The 27,428-nt window shown below is 41.3% G+C and overlaps 1 protein-coding gene across 1 annotated transcript in view; it reads left to right on the forward strand.

Moving 5' to 3' along the window:
- Window positions 1-27,428, forward strand: part of SMAD2 (SMAD family member 2) — a 267,476-nt gene that overhangs the window by 230,797 nt on the left and 9,251 nt on the right. Inside the window, 1 exon segment of the mRNA XM_029580444.1 lies at window positions 5,010-5,154. Within this exon segment, the coding sequence (XP_029436304.1) occupies window positions 5,010-5,154 (145 nt within the window).

The following is a 27,428-nucleotide window of genomic DNA, read 5'->3' on the forward strand; positions in this document are numbered from 1 at the left end:
GATTTCTGAAAACTCAAAAATGAAATTGCTGGTCTTTTACTAGTAATTTGTAACCTATCATTAAAATTGTCTTCTGTTCCTGAAGATTGGAGGGGAGACAATGTAACAATGATTTTTTAAAAGGGCTCCAGGGGAGATCTGGGAAACTATAGATCAGTGAGCCTGACTTCAGTGCCTGGAAAAATTGTAGAAACAATTCTAAAGAACAAAATCACATAACATACAGAAAGACATGACTTATTGGGACACAGACATGGATTTACCCATGGGAGGTCTTGACTCATCAATCTGCTACATTTTTATGAAAGGGTTACTAAACATATGGGTAATGGTGAGCTGGTAGATATAGTGTATTTGGATTTCGAATACCTTCTGAAAAAAGTTCCTCATGAGAGTCCTGAGAAAATTAGTTATGAGACAAGAGGCAATATTCTGTTGTGGATTGCGAACTGGTTAAAAGAATGGAGGAGGGTAAACAGTGGAGTACCCCAAATCTGTACTGATACTGGTGCCTTTTATAATTTGTTTATAAATTATCTGGAAAAGGGAACGACGAAAGAGGTGATCAGTTTGGTAGACTGTTCTTCACTCTCCTGCTTCAGCTGTTTCTTCAGCAAAGGTTGGCAGGTTTTGTTTGTATATGGGCCCCTTGGTCATCTTTTTCCCCTTCTAGTGTCTTAGGTAGACTTTTCAGCTGTTTTCTAAGTTCTTTCCATTCCTCTTGTCCGATTGATGCACCAGTCAATTCGCCTTCCAACTTTTTCCCAGGCCACATGTTCACCAAGGTGAAAAGGCACTGCACAGTTTGGACTGCAAAAGAGCTTTTGCCTTTTACCTTGAGCAGACTGAAGCCCATAGAAAGCCCACCCAGCTTTTTGTTTCTTTTGAAGCCAACAAACTGGGGATTACCATTGTCAAAAGGCGTTTATCCAGTTAGAAGGAAATGCAAATCTGCTATCTGTTATGCGCAAGCGCACTGAATCTGGTGGGTCATGTCAAGGCTGACTGTTAGAGCTATGGCAGCATCGATGGCTCATCTAAGATCAGCCTGTATGAAGGATTTCTCTCCACACGGTCATATCGCACTACTGTTTGAACAGGAATTCCTAACACAACGGTAGGTTTGGCCAGTCTTATCCTGCAGAATCTGAGGTGTAGAACCAATTCCACTCCCTCCTAGGGCTCCTTATATTGGGTCAAGGCTGCCCTTCATAAGGCTTGCTGCCACCAAAACATTTGTTGTTACTGTTGGCACTTCCCCCTTTTTTGTTTGGGGCAGTCTATAGCTAGGTATTCCCCATATGTGAGGACTGCCATCTGCTTTGTCCTTGGCGAAAGCAAAGGTACTTTACTGTAACAGATGTTCGCAGAGGGCAGCAAGACGTCAGTCCTGACAAACCCCATTCACCTCTCCTTGGAATTGGCGGCTTAAAATACTAAAGACTGTAGGGGCCCACATGCCCAGTAAGGCAAAATAAGTTATAGAAACAGATACAAAAGTTCTCTGCTGGGCTGCATCAGATGTCACACATATGTGAGGACTGATGCCCTGTTGTCTTCAGAGCATGTGTTGTAGGTAAACAACTCTGCTTTCCCTTAAAACCCTCTATCCCATCCAGCTTCATTGCTTTATCTACATTTTAAGCTAGCTCATAAGCTTGTTGAAAATCATTTGAGGTTTACATAACTTCCAATCTTATTTGTGTTCATCTTCTATGGTCTTCCTCCAAGAATACTGGACAGAAATTTGTTAAACAATTCTGCTTTTTCCTCGTCAGCCTCTACAATTCCTCCCTTTCACCTCTCACAATGTCATTTTTGTGCTTCCTCCTTTCACTAACACATGTTTGGAAAAAAACAAATCTGAGCTGTTACTACATTTCTGCTTTTTTCTTCATTTGCATCTTTGCTCTCCTGACTACTTTCCCAGCTTCTTAGCTTTTCCAATATTGTTGGTCTTACTCTTTCTGTGATCTGTTGTACTTTATGGAATTATAACCATTTTCTCTTACTTTTTCAGCTGTTACTTTATAACAGTGTTTCCCAATCCTCTCCTATAGGCACACCTCACCAGTCAGGTTTTCAGGATAAAAGTAATAACTAGCTAGGATGTGCCCTGAGGACTGAGTTGAGAAGCACTAATCTAGGATCCTTTCCTTAGAATGAACCATCTCTGCCTGCACTTTAAAGTGAACCATACTATTCAGTGACCACTGGATCCCAGATTTTCCATTGTGACATCAAAAGCACTGTCCCCATTGTAAGCACCAGGTCCAGTATCGCTGTTTCTTTTGGTTTGGGAAACATTAAAAGTAAAAACCTCAAAAAAAAAAAATGGAACCTCCCTGAGACCCTCCAACCTTCATCCCACCCACCAAAAATGCTACATGAAAAAGACCTATCTGGCTGGATTGAGCGGGGGACTCAGTTTCTTCCCCCAGAAAAATTTGCCAGGGCTGAGGAACACCCTAACCCCCACTTAACCCTTCAATAAGGATTACTCATGAAGAAAGGGGCAGGAGCAAACTGACATGGCTCCTGCTCTCATTCTTCACCAGGGTAAAGTAGATGCTGAGGAGGTCCAAGTTGAGATGTGCCATTCATTTAAAACAAATGTATATGCCTTGTGGAGATGTCAGGAGCTTTACCAGTGAGGCAAAAACTAATTAAAAAAAAAAAATTGTTTCAAGTACATTCAAAGCGAAACCTGTGAGTCAATTGTGTTGCTAGATCACCAAGGGGCAAAAGGGGTGCTCAGGAAATAGTAGAAAAATGGAATTCTTTGCCTTTTATACTAAGGAGGATGTTGGGAATGTACCCACACCTGAAACATTCTTTAACGGTGACGATTGAGCAACTAAAACAGTCTGTTTTAATTGAGGATGTAATAAATCACATTGGCAAACTAGAGAATAACAAATCACCAGGACTAGATGGTATCCATGCTAGAGTTCTAAAAACTCAAATATGAAGTGATCAATATAGAAAAGCCATTTAAACAAATATCTCTCTCCATCTAAATGGCAATGTTTGGTATATTCAACTCCTTATTCGGCTAGATTTTATCTAGATAAAAAGAGGCTTTAGAGGGACCTTTTGGGGAGCAATTAAGTTATCTGGCTAACAGCCAATTTTAACTATAAACTATGGCTGGATATTCCTACTTAACCAGATATCTTTAAAGATATCCGATTAAGTATGAACTGTCAAAAAATATAGGGCTCTGTAGTCCATTTCTTTCCACACCCTCTACATTTCATATATGGCTCTGTGAGACCATGCATCCCCCCAAACTTTTCATAAATTTAATGAAAATTACTACAGTCCTAAGGCTGGGCCCCCCTCTCATCCCTTCACCCTTTTAAAATAATTTTGAATGTAGCTTCTCACCTCCTACCCACTTGCAATCCAAATTGGCCAAGCCATACCCCCCCCAAATCCCATGCCTCAAAACCAAAACAGTCCCCCTGCTGAAAGCGAGATCTAACTCACCTGCTCCCTGTATTCCATCACTGCTTCTCTTAGAAGCAGAGCAGAGGCATAAACTACCTGCATTGTTTGCAGCACAGGAAATAGAAGCAGTCATGGGGGATAACTTAAAAAAAAGCCTAACCAGTTATATTCAGATACAGCCAGTTAGGTTTTTACAGTTAGCTGGCCCAGTATGTAATACAGTGTTTTGGGCTGTGAGCAGTATTTTACTCAGGTTGTGCACACATTTTGTTGTTTGTACAGCTTCACTCCTGATGCAAGAGAGTTTTTAGTGCTCAAAACTGTACACACACATTAGCACTCCTCCCTTCAAATCCCATGATGTTCAAAGCACTAGCTATTTACTGCCCAGTACAGAGAGATGGGTAGGCTTAATTCCATGTTTTCTTAATGCTGAGAATTTAATTTCTCTTCACAGGTGGAGTAAAATTTCCAGGGCTAGAATTAATCCTTGGGGTTGAGCCTGTAGTTTGTAGTGCGGGATCCTGTACTCTGCATTTATATGTAGAAAACAGTTGTGCAGGAATCATTTTTTCTACACTCAAAATTAGGTTGGTGAGCATGATTTGTGCATCGTAACTATATGCATCAGAGTTGTGCACAGAAAGTATGAGAGATGCGTTAGGCACATAAACTGACCTGTGTGCAGAACTTTCAGGGGCACAGCTTTTATGTTCACAAATTATGATTAATGCTCCTAAATTATGTTTTGTATACATTAACTGATTTATGCATGTAAAACATTGTGCATAAATCATGTTTAACGTGCAGAAAACACTATGCAGTCAAACTTTCTGTGCAGATAACATTTTATGGGCTTAAATCATTTTATGTACTTTGTTCATGTCTTCTACATGCATTTTTGGATTAGCATGTCCCCAGTACATTAGCATACTATTAGCTTACTGCATTGGGAAGTTATGTTTTAGCGCATGTGTTAACACTGTGCTGAATTTAGCCCACGGTTTTAATGCAAAGCTTATTACATTGGCCCCTTGGTGTGGGCAAAGATCTATCTTTCAAACTTGGAGCATTGTGTGAAGGGGTATGGTAGGGGCACAAAATCAGGGATTTTGCATAGAAATGTATTGGGTCTCAGTTAATATAGAATGTTCATCATACTTTTTTCTACAATAAACCATCTTGATTTGATATTTTTATTTCCAGATATTCCTTAGATTTTTTTAAAATTTCAATTTGTGTGACTCCATTTAAATACCTATTTCTGTAGAAAAAGTAATTTGAAATAGGTCTCTAGTAATTAAGTGGCATCATACTGGCTATACTTTTTTTTTTGGCATTTTTTTTTTTGGCATTTTATTCTCTGGGGGTGTATCTTTTGGCAGCTGCTTGAAAAGGAGCTGAAATAATTAATCAAGAGCTGCTAGGCACCCCCTCTTGGAATATATGGCACATTGAAAATGAACTACTATAGCTCTAGAAGCTTCTGATTAGTGTTGATCTACCCCATAATAATTATTTGTATGACTTTGTCTTGTTCATATGTGTTATTACAGGCTGCAACCTGAAGATCTTTAATAACCAGGAATTTGCTGCTCTTCTGGCTCAGTCTGTGAATCAGGGCTTTGAAGCAGTGTACCAGTTAACTAGAATGTGCACCATAAGAATGAGTTTTGTTAAAGGCTGGGGTGCTGAATACAGGTATAGTATGCTATTTTCTTTAAACTAGAAATTAAGTACTAGTTACAGTTTGATTCCTCATCCCACATCCTAGGAGTATGCATTTTTTTCCATACTTTCATCTTTAATGGCAGGTTATAAACAGTATTTAATTACTGTTATTTAAATAGTGCTGATAATACATCAAGTACTTCAGAAGGCCCACTTTTGAATACAGTTATGATTTTTCACCTATACAGATACAACAGAAAAGGATGTCTTTCACACGAAAGCAGGGGTTCTCAAACATTTCAGAGGGCTACATTTCAAATCGAGGAGGCTAGAAGTCGTGCACCTTTGAGTTTCTTGGAGGTGCACGACTGTCTGACCCTCACAGCAATTTGAACTGCTGGTGGTGGGGGAGTTAGGATTCCCAGAGTTTTAATGGCTAGCGTCAGTAATCATATTTTTATATTTCTCAGAAGTTGGTTACTCTGCCATGCCCTCCACTCCCTTTTTATTAAAGCTTTTTCCTGCCAGGCTACCTATTCTGGCATGTACTGTACTGGCACTGCAAGCATACTTGAAATTTGTGGGTCAGTACATCCTGATTGTGTGGGTCACAAGATTTATTTATTTTCCAATTTCCACCACTTCAAAGCGGGTTATATTGAGGTACTTTAGGCGTTTCCCTATAATCTTTTATATTTATTTTCTATATAATAATTATTACTATATTACTATGTTTAATTGGTTATCTATTCTGTTTGTTCCATCATTATTGTTATGGTTCTATTGTTACCTGTTTTATTGTTTAATTGTTCTATGTAAAGCCCCCTACTCTTTTTGGGCATTTAAAAGTTGTATGTAAACCGGATTGATTTGTAGTTCCTACAAGAACTTCGGTCTATAAAAATTAAAAATAAATATAAATAAATAATCTAAGTTTGTACCTGAGGCACTGGAGAGTAACGTGATTTGCCCATCACAAGGAGCTGCAGTGGGATTTGAACCCTAGTTTCCTGGTTCATAACCTGCTGTGTTGGCTTATGAGTTTTGACCTTGCTTGTGGTGATGGTATAGTCCTGTCTGAGGTAGACAGCAGTGGTACCTGCTTCTGCCACCACCGGGCCACATGAAATTGTGTCATAGTCCATAGTTTAGTGACCTCTACACTAAGGGGAAAGAAAGACATACCTGAGACATAAAAGTAGTTGCAAGGTTGATATAGCAGTAGGGCACAAGGAAACTGGAGAGGAGTTAAATCCTGCTCAAAGGTGAGGCCTGAAAAGGTTAATTTAATTGTGATAAAAGAAAGTAGGTATTGTGGATAAAGAGTTAATTCAGTTTAATACAGTTAGGTAATTCTTATTCAAATATAAGAATTACCTAACTGGATTAAAGCAAAGGTTCATGTAGTCTTTCTTTCTCTGCAGTAGCAAACAGCACGTTTACAGAAAGTATGTAAGAAATAGGGAATATGTATAAATTCTCAATCTGCCATTACCCTTCCAGTTTCTAGCAGACATGAATTAAGGATGTATTGGACATGGGTTGGTATTCTTGTTACTTGTTAGCATGTGAATGATCTGTCTCTTGTAAACCTAATTCATTTCTGAACCTTAGAAGTCTGGTTGTTTTTTTTTAACCACCTGGGATTCAAGATTTCATTTTCTTTAGTTTCTTGTTACTTCAGTGATATCTGACATTTCTGTAGTGAGGTCAAAACCTTGATATTTATACCTCAAATGTTTGTAATATGATTTAATGCAAAATTACTAAAAACATCCAGTCCAGTCTCCTGAAACAGCTGGAGAACACATGTATAGGGGAGTAGATAGTATGTTGCAACAATGGTGGAAAAAATTACTAGATAAACATGAGTTACAATCCTGTGCCATTAAAACTACTAATAGCAGTTTTATGAGTGGAAAAAATTAAGCTCATTATCCACTGTAGAGTTTTGCTTATATCATCAAAGCCAATTTAACTAGCTTGAAAAACAATTGCAAAAAAAATTTCAGCCATTAATTGTTTATGTAGTACAGTAGTCTGTACAACTGCTAATTAGCATCTTTTTGATGGAATGGTTGAGAGAGCATCTGTCTTGGTGTACCTGCAGCTCTAAACCCCATCCTGCAGGAACAGTTTATCCTCTTTGCTGGTTCTATTATCTGTAAAAATGGTGAAGCATACAGGGAAACTTCATATTCATATCCTACTAAATTTCTCAATAGCAGCACAGCAGCTTATATTTTGATTGAATCCTTTTAGGGACTTCTCATTAAACATGCATTGTTTCCTTTGGTTTCAGCACCCTAGATGCATGAGATTGCATTTTTTTGCATTGAATCTTAACTGCCATCCATTCAAGCATGTGACAAGATTCCTTAGATCGCTTCTCTTTCTGTTCGCTTTCCCAAGGGTATCCACTCTATTGCAAATTACCTGCAAAAAAGCAAATTTTCTTCTATTCCTTCAGCAATATTGTTTACAAAAATATTGAACAGAATCTGCTTGGCAACAGATACTTGACACTTCATGGACACCAGTTTTAGATCTAGATTCCTCATTTTGCTATAAACTTTGCTGAAATAGCACCTGCAAAAAAAACAAAGGGGCTGTTTAGGGTAATTTTCCAGAAACCACAACACATGCTTTCTCCCAGGACAAGCAAGATGGTAGTCCTCATACATGGGTGATATCAGGATGGAGCCCTATCACTGAACACTTTTGTCAAAGTTTCTAAAACTTTGATTGGCACACTGAACATGCCCAGCATGCCACTAACCCTGCATCCAGCAGGGGTCCCCATTCAGTCTTTTTTTCCACGCAGCAGTTGCCTCGCGGTTCTCAGGAGCTCTGTGAGAAATCCTCACAACTTTTTCCTCACGGAACTTTTCAAAACTTTTTCCCCATCCCGGGGTCCCCCCATCGACAGTCGACCGCTGCTAGCGTTGGTAAGCTTTTACCTCGTTCTTTGCGGTCTGTATTTTAGCACAATGAGCATTAGTTATATCACCCACAATATTTTCACTTTGCGAAGTGTCCAGACAGTATTACACTGCATTTTGGGGCTGTTGGCTAGAGAGAGACTCTTTATAAGGTCTCATATAGGTAAACTATTTATACCACTGTAAGAGGGGCAACTAGTAACTCTGAGTGAGGTTTTGGGGGATGGTTTTATATGCACAGTCAGAAGTACGAATAGCACACTACATATCACTGAAGATTTGATGTGATTTGGAGTGTTGACAGGTACACAAAAATGAAATTTGTTCAATGTACTCTCAACCTAGTTAGCACTCTCTATCTAGCTGCTATCAAGCTAGGTTGAGAGTACATTGTACAAATCTCATCTTTGTGTACCTCTTTCCCCCTCTCCCCTTCTCCCGCCCGAAACAGGATTTGCGATAAAAGGAAAAAAAGTGTAGTTATTTCCAGCATTCAGTCATGCTAGCTGTTATAATGCCATGCGTTATGGCGGGCGTTAGGACCCTAATGCCTGCAATAAGGCCTTAATGCGATTTGATAAATTGCCCACATGTGGGATTAACTTATCGGGATCACCTGGGATATGAAACATGTCTAGTTTTTGCAAGAAAAGCTTAGATGACTTTTCTGCTTAGATGACAGGCACTGTATAGGTGCATGCACTTTGAGGCCCCCTCGGTCTATTCAACCAAGGAAGTTGTGTGCTCTAGATCTAAAAGATGCTTTGGCATTCCTGGAGACCCTGAAAGAGCAATGGTCTGGAAATTTTCCCTTGCAATGGGCTGGAGACAGTATTTGCTACCTTGGAGTACTCCTCCCTTTAGACCCGGAGCATATTTACAAAGCCAATGTCCCAAGATTGCTTAGCAAAACTCTGGAACTGTTGACTAGTTGGGGTAACTTACCTCTTTCCATGGGTGGCTGAATCATTCTCTTTAAAATGACCATTCTACCAAAATGGCTTTACCTTTTGCAAAACATACCACTCTGGTTGAAACGGCGAGACTTGGTAAAACTTGATATGCTTTTCGCCGCTTTGTATGGAGAGGTGGGAAATCTCGATTGCCTTTTACTTGGTTGATGTTGCGATGGGGGGATCCCGGATCTGGGATCCCGGATCTGGCCCTCTATAATTTGGCCTGTAACCTGAGAGTTATCCGGGATTGGCTAGTGGATAAATCCTATTATGTCCCGCTGGTGGCGGAAAAGGCAGTGTCCTATCCCCGAGCTGTCTCACATGTTTTGCAGGCCAAATCCTCACATCTTCCCACATTTCTGTCACAGATCGCATTGTTCAAACCCATTAGGCTTACATGGGTCAGACTATCCAAAATTTTACAGATATCCCGACTCTGCACATTTCCTTCCTCTTCGGGGGAATGATGAGTTTTCCCCTGGATCTGTCGGGCTCCTTTCGAGTGTGGGAGTCAAAAGGAATCACATGTCTGGAACATTTGCTTTCTCAGGAGGGGAAGATTTTGGATTTTACAAAGTTTGGTACGCTTTATGACCTGGGAATCCCTCATATGTTCCCATATTTGAAGATACGCCACTACATTAATACTTTGCCTGAAGTCTCCAAGCAACCTTCGGTATTTCAGGGACTAGACCAAGTGTTTCACTTTGAACGTACCTGTGTACCTTCTTTATCTTTGTACTATAAATATCTGCGCTGTAAACTACAATTTGATGTTTGTTCCCTGTTGGAAACCCGCTGGAATCGAGATGGAGACTTCACTGTTACACAACATATTTTGCGTAAATGTTTTCGATGCGTAGCCAGGATCTCTACCAACATGTATTACAGAGAGTTGCAGTTCAAATTTATGTGCCGAGCATGTGTGTCCCCTCAGGTAGCACATCAATTGACTATAACCCAGTCGGCACTCTGCACTCGTAACACTACATTAGGTACCTTATCACATGTTTTTTGGACCTGCTCTTTAGTGCGCCATTTTTAGCGCTGGGTAGCGGAATATATGGCTGACATTTTAGATACAAGTTTCCCAGTGTCTCCACTGTGGCTCTTATTTGGCTGTATCTCCCCTGTCAGGATTTGAGATCCTGGCTCACGCTCACTCTTGCAAAAAGCATGTTTAGTTGCAAAACAAGTGATTTTGTCAGTATGGAGGTCACCTGCAGCACCATCCTTCTGGGCCTGGAGGAACCACTTTCATGCATTAATGACCATGGAAAGTTTGGCGTCTCGAATCTCCTTGACAACAGCGATTGTTTCTTTCAATATGGAACACTTACTTGCAACACCTTCCTCATCGCGCTCGTAGTCTCGTCCTAAATGACTGACTTGATTATTCCGGATAGCTGAGTGATATGCTGCGAAAAACTACCTTCTGCTTTGACTTCATTCCCCTTCTTGGGTGGGGGGTGGGTGGAGGGAGGGATGAATGCTGAAGTGGGGGGGGGGGTTTGAGGAGGGGGTAGAAGGCAGTTGGTTACAATGTATATGAATCCTAAAGTTTGGTTGTAAACTGAAGGAAGGTCAGAACCTCATCTTTCTTCCTTTTGTATTAATAATATGGAAAACTCCAATAAAATCGTTGACATATGCTTTTTCACATATCCCTATTCATCTTTCCCATCGAAAGTTCCTGAGGCTTGCAGTGAAGACAAGATGCAATCCCAAGGGTGTTCTCAAAATGTCTAGCATTCATGGCAGCAAGCTTCATCAGAAGGGAGTTGGTAGGAGGAGGTGACATCATCAGCAGGGATGGCAGCTTGACTGAGCTCCCGGCGCTGTCCAAACAATCTAAGATAATTGAAGCTGTTCTTGAGCACAAACCCTAAATTTGGAACTTAATATCAAGTTTAAAACACACCATGATCTCCTAGAAGAAAATATCGATTTTCGCCACTTCTCTTATTGTAAAGACAGCGAGAGTGCTGCTGAGGACCGAGATGAAGGGATGAGCGACCTTCAAGATGGCGCCGAGAAGCCCGATGTGGAGGAGGATTCCATGGCTTTAGACCCTGCGAACTACACTGATTCTGAACAGCCCACATGTTCAGAATTTTGAGAATGGTTTGCTAGTCTTCGTAAGGATATTAAACAATATCGCCAAGAAATGTTGGAGCATATGAACAAGATGAGAGAGGAGATGGCCACAATGGGCCATCGAGTGGACGAGTTGGAGATTAGACTTGACTGCCAGGTTGAATTAACCAAAAATATAAAGTCCACTTGTGAAGAATTACAGGAGGATAATCAGATGTTAAAATTGAAACTGGCAGACCTGGAAAACAGCGTGCGCAGAAGCAACCTGCGTTTTCGTGGCATCAAGGAGTCCTCTGGAACTGAAAATTGCACAGAAATCATCATTAGCTTCTGCCAGTTTATACTATCATCTGCTAACTCTGAGCCCAACGACCCTATCTCCAGTATACAGCTCGATAAAGCACACCATGCATTGTGTGCTCTCTCGATAAACCGAAGCAGAGATATAGTCTGCTTTCATCATTATACAATGAAGGAGAGGATCACAAGCGGCAAAAGCACAAAATAGCTGGCATTGGGAGGATCAAGGAGCCTCAGTGTTTGCAGACTTGTCACAAGCCACCTTACTAAGTCGGCAAGAGCTGAGGGAAGTCACAACATTCCTACGTTAGGAAAATATTAAATATCGCAGGATCCATCCCTTTGGTCTCTCATTCACTATGGAGGGAACAACGCATAAATATGTTCCCCAGCTGAAGCTCTACCAATTTTATCACCACAGTGCTTTATCGGTGCAGCTCCTCCTTCCAAGTCAGCTAAGTCCTCCATCTTAAAATCAGCACTACCAACTTGACAGAGAATTGGGAAGTGCAATAGCAGATTGCGCCAACAATCTGGAGAATCCTCGCACACTCAGGGGACCTCGCCCTTGACAGTAATTCCTCCTGTGGTGGGCGAGTCTGTGGCTTGCATGGAGGTTCGAGCAGGCCTGATGATGGTTTTTTTTTTTTTTGGGGGGGGGGGGGCAAAGATGCCCCAGGGTGTGTATTTGCTGCTTGTCTTTATCAATATGTAATCTCGATGCACAATGCATTGTAATTTATAGGTGATACCATTGCATTCATTGTTAGTATATGTATGCAGCCAGTTGTATTTTTGAATTGTTTCTGATCCCCATGCTATCTTGGTTCCTTATAAATTATATTTTAAGGTATGTCTCAGGAGGATGAAGAGCTTTGACAATATATCTTAATATTTTTTTGTTTGTTTTTGTTCCTAACATGATGCCTACTCTTTATATCACTTCTATGAATGTCAAGGGATTCCATTTGCATTATAAAAGGAGCCTTTTATTCCGAGAGCTTGATCAGAACAAAGCCGAGATATTTATCCAGGAGACCCATTTATCTCAAAGATATGAACATTTATTGCGGTCCCCTAAATTTTCCCAGCAATATTTCACTCCTAGAAGTAAATCTGCAAAATGTACTGGAGTTTGCATGCTGTTTGCTAAAGATTTTATATGCGAATGTACTCATTGTATTTCAGATCCACTTGGTAGATGCCTTTTGCTACGCATTGAGGTCAATGGACCGACATTTATTTATTTATTTAAGATCTTTTCTATACTGTTGACAAGTAATATACCATCACAACGGTTTACAAAAAGGCACAAAAGTAATGATGAAAATGTATATGGTAATACGTTCTATAAAAGTGCCATTTAGGTTCGGTTACATAATTTCATAATAAAGGCTATTTGATTAATGTAATAAGTCTTGTCCTTTTATACATGAACCTGATTTATTTACATTTATTTATTTAAAGTCTTTTATATACCGAAGTATAGCAATCTGCCTTCACTCCGGTTTACAGTATAACAACTTGATACAGACAACGAACAATATAAATGGGTATCAAGATAACTAGACGTAACGGAAACATCGAAGAAAATTTAGGCTAAACATGTCTAACCTATGTATAAATATTGCCTAATCGGGGTATAAACGAGTGCTGATGCATAAATTCTATGAAAAACAGGGTAACGTCAGTGAGTCTTTTGTGTGTGTTTGATGTATGCTTAGCCAACATCATCTGTGAAGGTCTGTCTGAAAATCCATTTTTTTAGTTCCTTTTTGAAGGATTTTATGTCTCTGAGTGAACTTAGGTAGTCAGGTAGGGAATTCCATGCTTTTGGTCCCGCAATGGAGAAGGCTCTGTTCCTAGTGTTGGAGTGTTTAGCTGATGGAAGAGAGGGTATGGCTAGGAGCAGTTTGCTTGAGGTTCTTGTCGTGCGTTGCGGTTTGTGTGTTTGGAGCATGTTATCGAGGATGGTGTTATCTGGTCTGTAAATCGCGTTGTGTAGGATTGTTAAGGTTTTGAACTTTATTCTTTGTTCGACCGGTAGCCAGTGAAGGCTCTTCAGAACAGGGGTTATGTGTTCTGACTTTTTTTTGCCGGTTAAGACTCTGGCAGCAGCGTTCTGTAGCAATTGGAGTGGTTTTATGGTAGATTTGGAAAGTCCAATTAGTAGTGAGTTACAGTAATCGAGGCTGGTAAAGATGAGAGATTGCAGGACAGTTCTGAAATCTTGCTGGTGTAGTAGAGGCTTGAGGTGTTTAAGTATGTGGAGTTTATGGAAGCCATCTTTTGTTTTCATTGCGATGTTTTTTTTTTTAAGTTCGGAGTCAATCCAAATTCCGAAGTCCTTTGTGTTATTCTTCAGTTGAATGTTAGAGTTGCCAATTTGAAAGGAGGGTAATGGGGTCATTTGGCCTGTGTTTCTATCGAAGAGTATGCATTCTGTTTTGTCCATGTTGAGGCATAGTTTTAGTTGGTTCAGCATGTTTCTGATTGCGGTAAGGTGGTTGGCTGTTAGTCTCAAAGCATCTTCGATCGTAGAGGTAATAGGGATGAGGAGCTGAATATCGTCGGCGTACATATAAAATGATACGCCTAGGCTTGCGATGAGTTGGCAGAGTGGGAGTAAGTATATATTAAAGAGGGTGGCTGAGAGGGCTGACCCTTGTGGTACCCCTGTTTCGAGGGGGAGGGGATCAGAGGAGTTGTTAAAAGTGACTTTGAAGAACCTGTCTTTTAGGAAAGAAGTGAACCAAGCAAGGGTTTTGCCAGTAAGACCTATGTTAGCAAGTCTTGATATCAGGCTTTTGTGGTCTACGGTGTCGAAGGCCGCAGAGAGGTCGAGTAGTATTAGTAGGTAGCTTAGTTTATTGTCGAAGCCTCTTATTATTTTGTTTGATATATTGAGTAGTAGGGTTTCTGTGCTGCAATTTTTTCTGAACCCATGTTGTGATGGTATATTCTAAAGAATGAATATATATTCTTTATATATATACAATATTAATATTTATATTTATATACAAAATTGTATATAAATAAAGAATATATATTCTTTATTTATATACAATATATAAAGAATGAGTATATTCTAAAGAATGAAAGAATGAATCCATGTTGTGATGGTATATTCTAAAGAGATATACATGTATATCTCTTTAGAATTGTATGATTTCTCTAATGTTAGTGGTGGGATAAAAAGTATGCACTTATTGAGCTAAGTGCTGTGTGCTGATGTTCTACTGCCAGCTTTATATACTCTTCTATTCTCCATTCTCTTTGTAAAATGCTTGTTTAAACAGCCAGGTTTTTAAGCTCTTTTTAAAAAGCTTGAAATTTTTCTGTAGTCTAATATCTAGGGGCATGGTGTTCCATAGTACAGGTCCCGCCAAGGACAATGCTCTCTCTCTGACCTGGGTTAGTCTTTCTGTCCTTACAGAAGGAATGGTTAGGAGGGCTTTGTTAGCTGATCTAAGATTTCGATATGGGACATGGACACACAGTGCTGTGTTCAGCCACTCTGGTTAATATTTACGGTCCAAATAATGAGCAAGCTACATTCTTCCGAAAGCTTCATCAAGTTATACTTCAGCACATGGCAGGAATCCTAAATATAGGAAGGGGGGGGGGGGGACCTTCAATGTAGCTTTATCCTGCACCCTTGATACATCTAAAGGCCATTCATATCTAGCTAAAATACATACAGATGCCTTCAGAGCACTTATGGATGATTTACAGTAAGTCGATGTTTGGAAACTAAGCTATCATCACTCCCGATCTTATACCTTTTATTCTAAAGCCCATTCTAGGATAGATTATCTACTGGTTGAGAAGTCAGTATTTCACAATGTTGTTAATGCAGAGGTGGGAATAATCTCCTGGTCGGACCATGCCCCTGTAATCCTTGATATATGCGTTTTGGGTGCAGATAGGGGCAAACGCTTTTGGCATCTTAATGATTCAATTTTCCAATATGTATCTTTCATTAATGATACTGCACAGGCCATCCAAGATTTCTGTAATACTAATGAAAACTCGTCCCCTCCCCAGCCACGGTATGGGACTGCTTTAAAGTATATGTGCGTGGTTTGTTTATATCCCGCTCTTCCTTTCTAAAAAGGCAGGAGGCATTAGGTATGCAACTTAAGCAGACTATATCACTCCTTATAGAAAAGCACTCTCTCTAGGTCTCCCTCATCACTCGCTCAACTTCTTAAGGCGAGGGAGGATCTCCATAGGCTAGAATCAGCTAGGATAGCTCATTTTCTGGAGATAATGCAGCAAGAATGTTTTGAAGGGGGAGGCGGGGAAACTACTTGCCAACAAGTTAAAAAAAAAAGAAAAAAATTTACCAAAACCATATACTAAAAATTAGAAATCCGGCTGGTCAAATACTTTCTACCTCTGATACCATTAGGCAGCAGTTTCTTAATTTCTACCAAAGTCTATACTCCTTGAACTCTTCTATCTCACAGGAGGCCATTAATACTTACTTACAATTTATCCCCTACCTCATTTAATATCGGAAATTAGTGAATTTTTAAATGCAGAAATTACTACGTCTGAATTATTAATGGTTATTAAAGACCTAAAGGTGGGCAAATCACCTGACCCTGACAGGCTTACTGCAAAATTCTATAAGCAGTTTGCCCCATATATCGTGGCACACTTGCAAAAATTATTTAATCATCTTCATATTCCATACTGTTACTCCCTAGTTCTAACTTGGTGGGTATCACCCTTATTGGCGAGACCTGGCCAGTTGTGGCTCTTATAGACCCATATCCTTAATCAATCTGGACATGAAATTATTAGCTAAAGTCCTAGCAAGCCGTCTTAATAAATTTATATCTCAACTGATACACCTGGATCAAGCAGGTTTCATTCTAGGCAGAATGGCTAGTGACAATGTTCAAAAGATTCTTAATATAATCTGGGGGCAAATAAAGAACAAATAACTACCATCCTTCTAGTCATAAACGCTGAGAAGGCATTTGATTATGGTTCACTGGCCATTTCTATTTTCCACACTAGAGACCATGGGCTTTGGTCTCCCTTTTTTGAATTGGCTTGAAGACATTATAACACAATCCCAAAGTGTGTTTAAAAATGAATGGTGGATACTCAAATATTTTTGATGTCCAGCGGGGAACTAGGCAGGGATGCCCCCTTTCCCCCCCACTCTTTGCTATATTTTTAGAACCTTTGGCCATTACAATACAGAACAACCCCCTCATAGGTGGATTTTGCATAGCTCTTGAGACTTACAAATTATCCCTCTTTGCAGATATCCTTTTTACTATTAGCAATTCGCATGAATCCCTATTAGCCATTGATTCTGCTTTAACCTCATTTAGTGCAGTTTCAGGATTCACAATCCACTGGGATATGTCAGAGCTCTTAAACACATCCTGTGACATGCATCTGGAGTCTTATTTAAAAAAGCATCACCCTTTTAAATGGGCCCCACACAAACTCAAGTATTTAGGGATCCATATAGGTAGATTTCCGAAGGATCTTTTTCAATTGAACTATGCACAGTTACTCAAAACAATTGAACAAGATCTGGGCAAATGGGACAGTCAATCTCTCGTGGCTTGGCAGGATTGCAACAGTAAAAATGAATCTTCTACCCAGGTTTCTCCGTTTCAAGCCTTGCCAGTTCTCTTGTCTAAATCCATCCTGAAAACTTAGCAAAAGAAATTCCTGCATTTTATTTGGAAACTGAGACCCCTGAGGGTGGCTAGGTCTGTCCTTTTTCAAACTAAAGTGGAGGGCGGACTGGGGATACCTAATCTCTGCTACTACATGGCGGCTCAGTTACGCTCTGCTATAGAATGGCATAATAGTACCACAGAGAAGCAATGGGTTCAGATGGAGCAAGTCTGGATGAATGGTATGCCTTTAAGAGCTACTCAATGGCAACCCCACTGCTCGTGGCATCTGTGCCCAAATATGGCCCCTACAACTCTGCTTACTTTGGGCATACGGCACTCTTGGAAACAGACTAGTGGGCAGTTTGTAAAGGAGTTGGTGATATTTCTTATATGGTTACATGTGGAGAGGGAGGAGTCAATAGTGACTCCTAAGTTCCGTATACTTTGGGCAGTGGGGATGGGATGGGTATCAATAGTGATATGGTTGGGAGTATTGAGGACTGGATGGCGTGATAGAATGATGATTTTTTTTTAATGTGCTGAGTCCTAATTTATTATGGTGTAGCCATTTTTGGATTGTTGTGAGGCAGTTGCCTCAGGAGTCTGTCAGAGTTCTGCTTCAAGCATCCGAGGAACTTTATAAATCAACTGCCGATGCTTTTGTGCTAGACTGGACCATCTATAGAAATGACAGCAGAAGAAGACCAAGTGGCCCATCCAGTCTGCCCAGCAAGCTTCCATGCTTTTTTTTTCTCTCTCATACTTATCTGTTACTCTTGGCCTTTAGTAACCTTTTGGTTCTATTTCCCTTCCACCCCCGCCATTACTGTAGAGAGCAGTGCTTGACTGCTTCTAAGTGAAGTATCTAGCTTAATTGGTTAGAGGTAGTAACAGCCGCAATAAGCAAGCTACTCCCACACTTATTTGTTTACCTAGCCTGTGCAATTCAGTCCTTGTTGGTTGCTATATGAATACAAAGCCACTTTTATTCATTTCCCTCTGACATTGAAGCAGAGCTTCTCTGGATATTATTGAAATTGAAGTATCAGGCTTAATTGATTTGGGTAGTAACCGCCGTAGCAAGCAAGCTACACCCATGCTTATTTGTTTACCCAGACTGTGGAATTCAGTCCTTGTTGTTTGTCGGAATATTAAAATCATCTTTTCTTCATTCCCCTGCCATTGAAGCAGAGAGCAACACTGGATATGCATTGAAAGTGAAGCATCAGGCTTGTTTGGTTTGGGGTAGTAACTGCAGAAACAAGCAAGCTACTCCCCGCATTTTTTGTGAATGCAAATCCTCTCTCATCTCCCTCGCACGACTGCACGCCACTTCCTCATCCTACTGGGACACATGGCGTCCTCAGTACAGGTTACCCCAATGATCTGCTTGGCCATGAGTCATGCAGTGGACTCTTAAGGTCACAATGGACTCAGTCCGTTCAACCTTTATCGACCACTGTCCACATCACTGACTCACTCCGTCAGTCTCTAGCCTGGTGGAAAAATCAGATCAATCTCCTCCAAGGCCTGCCCTTCCAGGCTCCAGACCCTCAAATAATTCTCACCACCGATGCTTCCAACCTCGGCTGAGGAGCCCATGTGGCCGATTTGCAAACACAAGAAACTTGGTCTCCAGAGGAAGCCAAACACCAAATCAATTTTGTGGAGCTGCGAGCAATCAGATATGCTCTCAGGGTCTTTCAGGATCGCCTTTCCAATCAGGTCATCCTGATTCAGACGGACAATCAGGTGGCCATGTGGTACATCAACAAACAGGGAGGGACGGGCTCCTACCTATTGTGTCAGGAAGCTGCGCAGATACAGGCGGAGGCCCTCTCCCACTCGATGTACCTCAGGGCCACCTATTTTCCGGGAGTGGACAATGTGTTGGGGGACAACCTAAGTCGCGCTTTCCATCCGCACGAGTGGTCCCTCAACCCCACAGTAGCGGACTCAATATTCCAACGTTGGGGTCATCCTCGTATAGACCTCTTTGCGTCACCTCAAAACCACAGGGTAGAGAACTTTTGCTCTCTCACTCGCAGCCAACACTCACAGCCAAGAGATGTGTTCTCCCTCTCATGGGCAACCAGTCTCCTATATGCATTCCCTCCACTTCCACTACTTTCGAAGACTCTTGTGAAGTTACGTCAGGACAAAGGATGCATGATCCTGATAGCACCTCTCTGGCCTCGCCAAGTGTGGTATCCAATACTTCAGGATCTCTCCATTCGGAGGCACATTCCCTTGGGAAAGGATCCATGTCTGATCACTCAGGACAGCAGGTGCCTACGCCACCCCAATCTTCAAGCTTTGTCCCTGACGGCCTGGATGTTGAATGGTTAATTCTTCAGCCACTTAACCATTCGGAGCCAGTTTCCCGTGTCCTGATTGCTTCATGGAAGCCTTCCACGAGAAAGTCTTACCTATACAAATGGAACAGGTTTAAGCCATGGTGTTTTTCTCAATCCCTTGATCGCTTTACCTGTTCCACCATGAAGTTTCTAGACTATCTCTGGCACTTGTCAGTCAGGTCTAAAAACTTTCTCCATCAGAATGCATGTCAGTGCGGTGGCCGCCTTACATAAAGGTGTCGGGGACATTCCTATTTCAGTACAACCCCTCGTGACACGTTTTCTGAAAGGCTTGCTTCACCTCAAGCCTCCACTGCATCCTCCGGCCCCTTCCTGGGACCTCAACCTGGTTTTAGGTCGGCTCATGAAACCACCATTCAAGCCTCTCCAATCCTGTGATCTTCACTTTCTCACATGGAAAGTGATTTTTCTTCTGGCGATAACATCTGCTCGCAGAGTTAGTGAGTTACAGGCCCTAGTTACCTATCCGCCTTACACTAAACTTCTGCAGGACCGGGCAGTACTCCGCACTCACCCTAAGTTCTTGCCTAAGGTAGTATCGGAGTTTCACATTAATCAATCCATTATACTACCTACCCAATCCAGGAGAACAGGCTCTGCATACCCTTGACTGCAAACAGGCTCTAGCCTTCTATCTAGATCGTACAGCCACCCACAGGAAAAGCACTCAATTGTCTCTTTCCATTCCATCAAATTGGGGCAGCCTATGGGTAAGCAGACTCTCTCCTCCTGGTTAACGGACTGCATATATTTTTGCTATCAGCAAGCAGGCATTCCGCTTCAAGACCATGTTAAAGCACACTCTGTCGGGGCCATGGTGACTTCAGTAGCACACCTACGCTCTGTGGCTCTTCCTGACATCTGCAGGGCTGCTACCTGGAGTTCTCTCCATCCCTTTACAGCCCATTATTGTTTAGTCAAGGCAGGAAGACTAGATTCCATCTTCGGCCAATCTGTCTTGCGCAGCCTTTTTACAACTTGACGTACCAACACCCTTCCACCTGCCCGTTAGGGTTTAGGATGCCCTCTACCAAATTCCACCCCAGTCCTTGTGCCTATTGTACATCTTGGGTATATTTGGTGTATTTCTTGGACATCCTCAGCTCGGTACTCACCCATATGTGAGGACTACCATCCTGCTTGTCCTGTGAGAAAGCAAATGTTGCTTACCTGTAACAGGTGTTCTCACAGGACAGCAGGATGTTAGTCCTCAGGAAACCTGCCCACCACCCCGCAGTGTTGAGTTCGTTACGTTTTCTTATTTTATTTTTCGGCACTTTCTGTAGCTTTAAACAAGACTGAAGGGGGACCCCTGCTGGCTGCAGGTTTAGTGCCATGCTGGGCATGCCCAGTAGGTGCCAGTCAAAGTTCAGGAACTTTGACAAAAGTGTTCCATGATTGGGCTCCATCCTATGTCACCCATATGTGAAGACTAACATCCTGCTGTCCTGTGAGAACACCTGTTACAGGTAAGCAACATTTGCTTTCCTCTCTCTATGCAGCCCAGCATTCTTCTGGCTTTAGCTATCGCCTTGTCACATTATTTCCCCGACTTCAGATCGTTTGACACTATCACCTCAAGGTCTCTTTCCAGCTCCGTGCACATCAGCCCTTCATCCCCCATCGAATACAGTTCTTTTGGATTTCTGCACCCCATATGCATGACTCTGCGCTTCTTGGCATTGAATCTGAGCTGCCATATAGTTAACCACTCTTCCAACTTCTTTAAATCCCGTCTCATTCTCTCCATTCCTTCTGGCGTGACCACTCTGTTGCAGATCATCCGCAAAAAAACAAACCTTACCTTCTATCTCTTCTGCTATGTTGCTCACATAGATGTTGAACAGGACCGGTCCCAACACCAATCCTTGCGGCACTCTGCTTAACACAACTCTCTCTTCAGAGTAAGTTCCATTTACCATCACACATTGTCTTCTGTCCGTCAACCAGTTTGCAATCCAGGCCACCACCTCGGCAGTCACTCCTAAGCTTCTCATTTTACTCACCAGCCTCCTGTGCGGGACCGTATCAAAAGCTTTGCTGAAATCCAAGTAGATGGATATCTACTCTATGCTTGCCCACTAATTCCTCTAATCACCAGGGCCATTCAGAAGGTTCTTCGAACAAAGTGAGGATAATCCTCATAGCACCAGCCTGGTCACAGCAAGTGTGTGGTATCTAGATCTCATCTGTTGATTTGATCTCCAGTTCTTGCGCAGCAGAAAGGCAGGCTCTGCCATCTGAACCTATCATCATTGGCCTTCATAGCATAGAAGAATACACAGTAGTCTTACTTTTCCCCAGAAATGGAAGATGTTCTAATTTCCTTAAGGAAACCTTCAACCTGAAGATCCTATGGTTTAAAATGGAAGAAGTTCTTGACTTGGTGTAGGACCAGTTATCTGGATCCCTTCTTCTGTGGCTCTAGGGACTTGCTTCAATACCTGTTCTACCTCTCATCCTCCAGTCGTAGCACCTCCAGTCTGAGTTTCTCAGTGCCATTGTGACATATCACCAGCAAGTGGAAGGGGCTCCAATAACTTCTCCATCCTTTGGTAACAAAATTCATGTAAGTTCTGTGGTGTTCAAAACCTCTAGTCAGTAAGCCTCTGATTCTTTGAGACTTCAGTGTAATCCTAGCTCAACTCATGAAACCTTTTGAACCACTGAAGTCAGACTTGAAGTTTCTCACCTGGAAAGTGTTCTTTGTGGCTGTCACAGAGAGCAAATGAACTACAGGCTTTGATTTCATATTCACCATTCCTTCATTTTTTTCATAAGTGAGGTTTTAGGAGCTCACTCAGTTCCTTCTGAAAGTGGTGTCTGTGTTCCACATCAATTAAACTAGTGTGCTACCTAGAGTATTTTCCAAAACCACATGCACAAAGGAGAATTGGCTCTTCCCTTGGACTTTATGAAGGCCTTGACTTATTACTTAGAGTACTCAATCTCACTATGAATCTTCTCAATTATTCATATTCTAAGAGATTGGGAAAGGCAGTTGCCAAACAAATTCTGTCCAATTGACTAACGAATTGCATGGTGCACAGTTAATTACTGGCTGGTTTACAGAATAGGCTGTCAAGGTTCATCAGGTGAAACTTATGGTGACTTCAGTGATTAATCTCAGGGCCACTTCTATTGATGTCCTTTGCAAAACTGCTGTTTGGTCATCTTTTAACACCTTCACATCAAACTGCTGTCTAGTCATCATGTCCTGAGAAGACTGTAAGTTTGAACAAGCAGTTCTGTGCAACCGCTTCTCCCAGGCGTTCACTTTCCACTTGGGGGGGGCCCCCCCCAGGATGTCTTAAATAAGTGCTTCCGCTGTTCAACTTAGCTTGGGACTCCTACATGTAATGACAAATTTATGCCTGTTTATAACTGGAGAAAGTACATTTGCTTACTTGTAAATGGAGTTCTCCTTAGCAGAATGATTTAGCCATTCTTAATACCTGCCTGCCTCCCTGGAGAGTCCACTACCTTACTAAAGTTTAAAAAGCAGTGTGCATGCTTGGTAAAGTTTTTACTGATCTTTGAGAGCTAGGTGTATGTCAACAGTGTTATGGCTAATTCATTTTGCTATCTATGGAAAGCCCTGTTTACAGGTAAGCAAACTTGCTATTTTTTCTATTTCTGTTTTTATACTTGTATACTACATTATTCCCCAGAAATGGGGACTTAAAGAGGTTTCCATAAAAAATGAATATCAATTTTGCACAATATTTACTCCTGGGGGGAACTCTTTGCAAAAAAATTTAAAATTCTAAGCACAAAAACGTAAAATTCTGCAAACTTTATATTGGTCAAAATAACACAATTTACATGACAGTCTTTAAGTAATTACATTTTAAATTTAATATAGAAAACAGTTATTACTTAAAGATGCAGATTTTAAAATATTTTGAGCAGAATTTCCCTAGAAATTCACTCCCTTCTACTCACTCTCCTTACTTCCCTGGCCACTTCACCCTCTCAGGCCCCAACTCCTCCACCTGCCAGTATCTCTCCCATTCCACTCTATTGCTACTCCCAGAGTTTGACCTCATTCTCATTACTACCCCATCCTACAGGTTCCCTCTGTCCCCCTCTTTCTCAAAGTGCTCCCTCTCTAGTGCACATACACACACCCTCATACAGGCTCCCTCAATCTCTCGTGCACATACATACGCTCATACAGGGTCCCTCTCTTGCATACACACCCATACACCCTCACACAGGCTACCTATGTCTCTTCTCATGCACCCCTTCACACAGGTTCTCTGTCACACATACACAATCCCTTCACACTGGCTAGCACTCTCACATATGCACGATCCCTTTTTCATACACACCAGCTCCCAATCTCTCTCGCATATACACACTCCTTCACAATCTCATAGGTTCCTTCTTTGGCACCCACACTCAAGTACCCACTCTGCTCTCTCACCCCCTCTGCGCTCTCGCTCTCTCTCCCTCTCTCTCTCACTCACTCACTCTCACCTGGGCCTTCATCTTTGCTGTGAGCGGATTGCGCCACGCAGCACGCCGGGGCCTTCATCTTTGCCACAAATGGCACGTGCTCTGTTGCAGCATGCCAGGATCTCCTCTGCCATTTTCTGCGCACAATTTGGCAATTCTGTGCAAATTCTGCGATCCACAGTAGTGCAAAATTCCCCAGGACTAAATATTAAGTCCATAATGCAGGTCTCCCATATGTTGAATATGCATGGAAGGCATTGCTTTCCTTTTTTGCTATTTTATCCACTCTATTGTGAATGGCCAGAACAGGTTATACTTTCTAAATGATCATGACAGTTTGGATACTTTACAGTTTGGGCTTTTACCACATCAATGCACTGAGACCCTTTTATTAGCTGCTCAACTTGTTCAGATGCAGCTTTGAGATGTCCACTGACTTATCTTAGTAGTGATGAACATCTCAGCTGTGTTTGATATAATAAATCAGCTACTATTATCATGATTGAGAGAGATCTGCATTGCCGGCCAGATATTACAATGGTTCAAATCTTTTCTTACTGATTGCTGTTTTTCAGTAAGAGTCGGGAAGTAGATTTCCCAGTGACATCCCATTACCACTGGTGGGCATCAGGGCTTTGCACTTTCTTCACTTTTGTTCAGCATTTATCTGTATCCATTCTGTAGCCTATTTACTAATCTAGGAATATACACAAACATTCAGTTTTTTGTGCTGGTCACATCCTCAATCGCTAATGCAATTGAATATGTTATTTATTTATTTATTTAGGATTTTTATATACCGACCTTCTCAATACAAGTATCAAATCAGGTCGGTTTCCATAGAACAAAACTGTCGCGGTTAAGGCGTTACAATAAACAGAGTTTCTGAACATAAGAACATAAATAAATATTACATAGACAACAATAACTCGTCAAAATAATGTGAATAAATATAGGGAATGGCTAAAAAAGGGGTAGTGTAACTTGGGATATACAGTTAACAGAAAACTGTGTTGATGGGCAAAAACATGAGTAATGCATGAGTTCAAAGAACTAATGCATCAACAAAAGAGTATTTTCAAAACAAGTGGGCTGTCCAGATCAGGCGTGATTGGGCCTAGAGGGGGTATGGACGGTCGAGGAGCTTATAGTGGACTATTTTGCTCTTTGACCGGTGTCAGAATGTTCCTGCGATTCTGGATAGGCTTGCCGGAAGAGCCATGTTTTTAGGTTTTTCTTAAAGGTTAGATGACAAGACTCTTGGCGTAGATCCGGCGGTAATGAGTTCCAGAGGGTGGGCCCGGCTGTGGAGAGTGCTCGTTTTGTTAGTGAAGTTTTCATCGGGGGAGCATATAAGGAACCTTTGTAGTTGTATCTGATAGGTCTTTGTGATGTGTGAGGGTGGAGTTGCGAGTTTAGATTTAGGTGGGTGATGCCCATAATATCCTTGTGGATCATTGATAGTGTCTTGAAGGTAATTCTGGCTTTTATAGGAAGCCAGTGAAGGCTGTGAAGAATTGGAGTGATGTGAGCTCTCTTATTTGTGTTGGTGAGCAACCTCGCCGCAGCGTTCTGCACCATCTGTAAGGGTTTTGTAGATAAGAGCGGAAGACCTAGCAGTAAAGAGTTGCAGTAGTCTAACTTAGACAGAATTATAGACTGGATTACTAGACTGAAGTCACTAAAGTGGAGGAGTGGTTTCAGATTTTTTAGCACTTGAAGTTTGAAATAACATTCTTTAGTTGTGTTGATAATGAAGGATTTAAGGTTGAATTTATTGTCGCGACGCACCCCTAGGTCTCTGACGGAAGGGGAGTGGTTAATAGATAATTTTGTGAATTGTGTTGCGCTATGGGAGTTGTTGAGAGTATGGGTTTCGTCTGGCGAGATGATGAGGATTTCTGTTTTGTTTGAATTGAGTATAAGGTTCAGGCTGGATAGCAGAGTGTTGATAGATTGTAGGCAATTAATCCAATGTGCCCAAGTTTTTTGCAGTGATTCTGTGATGGGAAGGAGTATCTGAATGTCATCAGCGAAAATATGTTTTAGCTTGAGGTTGGAGAGAAGGTGGCAGAGTGGCAGCAGGTAAATATTAAATAGCGTAGGGGAGAGGGATGATCCTTGTGGTACTCCTCGTGTTGATTTGATAGGAGGCGATTCTTCGTTATTGATTTTAACTTTATAGAATCTATTCTCCAGGTTGGTATGTTGGTATCTGCTTGAAATCTGTTTGTGAATGGATGATCTGAAGTCTTTGTCCTTGAAAGAGCAAATAAAATCAGTTGCAACGAGTGCTTTCAATAAATTGCATCTACTGTGCCCACTGAAACCTTATCTGATATAGATTTTCAAACCGTTTTATAATCACTAGTCATCTATGTATCAAACTATTGTAATTTGCTGTGTGTGGGGCTTTCTGTGTATGTTGGGATGTCTCTAGATGAAAATGTGGCTGCCAGGCTAGCTATGGGTGCAAAGTTATTTGACCATATTACCTCTATATTGGGTTCACTACATTGGCTCTCTACAGTGGCAGATTTGATTTCAAATAGTGACACTAATCCATCTTCCGCTAAGTAGACATGCACCTCTGTGTTATTGCGCTGTTAAAAATATACAAATTGTAGCGCTCCGTATAGTCTACAGGTTGTAACTTGGTAGAGGTGCTATTAGTTTCAGGCTCACTTTCATGTTACTGGCCCAACATCATGGAATGGCTTGCCTGATGAAATTAATTTCTCAATACTGTTCCACTTTTAGAAAGCACTTGAAGGCTGTTTACGTTAGGCAGGCTTTTGGTGATATCTGTTCTTGAGTAAGCAAAATTGTAGGCTTATGATATCATGATACTGTATTTTTATTTTTAATTTAGCTGTTTTTACCACTTCTTATAGTTTCATATGCAAAGTATGTACGTACTTTTCTATTTCATTCTTATTACCTTTTAATTGTGTATGATTTCTATGTTTTCATTAACAGTGAATAATTATTGTAACTAGTCAAACATAGGATTGTGCGGGCTAAAAATCCATTATATTAAATACATACATCAGTAAAAGAAATCCCTGTCAGTCTGTTTTACTCTCACTTCCCCTTGTGCAGCAGTTGTCTTTAAACCCTGTTTAAGCTTCTCCAAGTTGGTAGAATATTCACGTCTGTGGCACTTTGGAGAAAAATGCAGGGACTCAGGCCCTAGCTTATCTGTTTGAGTACAATGATGACACATCTAAGTGCCCAGCCACCTGGGACTGTAATAATCATAACAACTTTGCCTGGTGACATTAGGCTAACCATTTCACATCGCCAAGAAGTCTACTTCCCCAGTGTGAAGCACAATTCTAGATCACAAAGTGGAGAACTGAATGAGTTAGAATCCTGAAAGTAGGTTCAGTCAACCTCTACTTTTTTTTATACGTGTAGCTTTCACATATTAAACTATTTTGACATACATAGGCAATTAACTTTTCACATTTTATGCTCTCTTGAAATCTATTTTTCTCCAAGGACAAGCAGGAT

This window comes from Rhinatrema bivittatum, chromosome 1 (assembly GCF_901001135.1).
Source record: "Rhinatrema bivittatum chromosome 1, aRhiBiv1.1, whole genome shotgun sequence".
NCBI lineage: Eukaryota > Metazoa > Chordata > Amphibia > Gymnophiona > Rhinatrematidae > Rhinatrema > Rhinatrema bivittatum.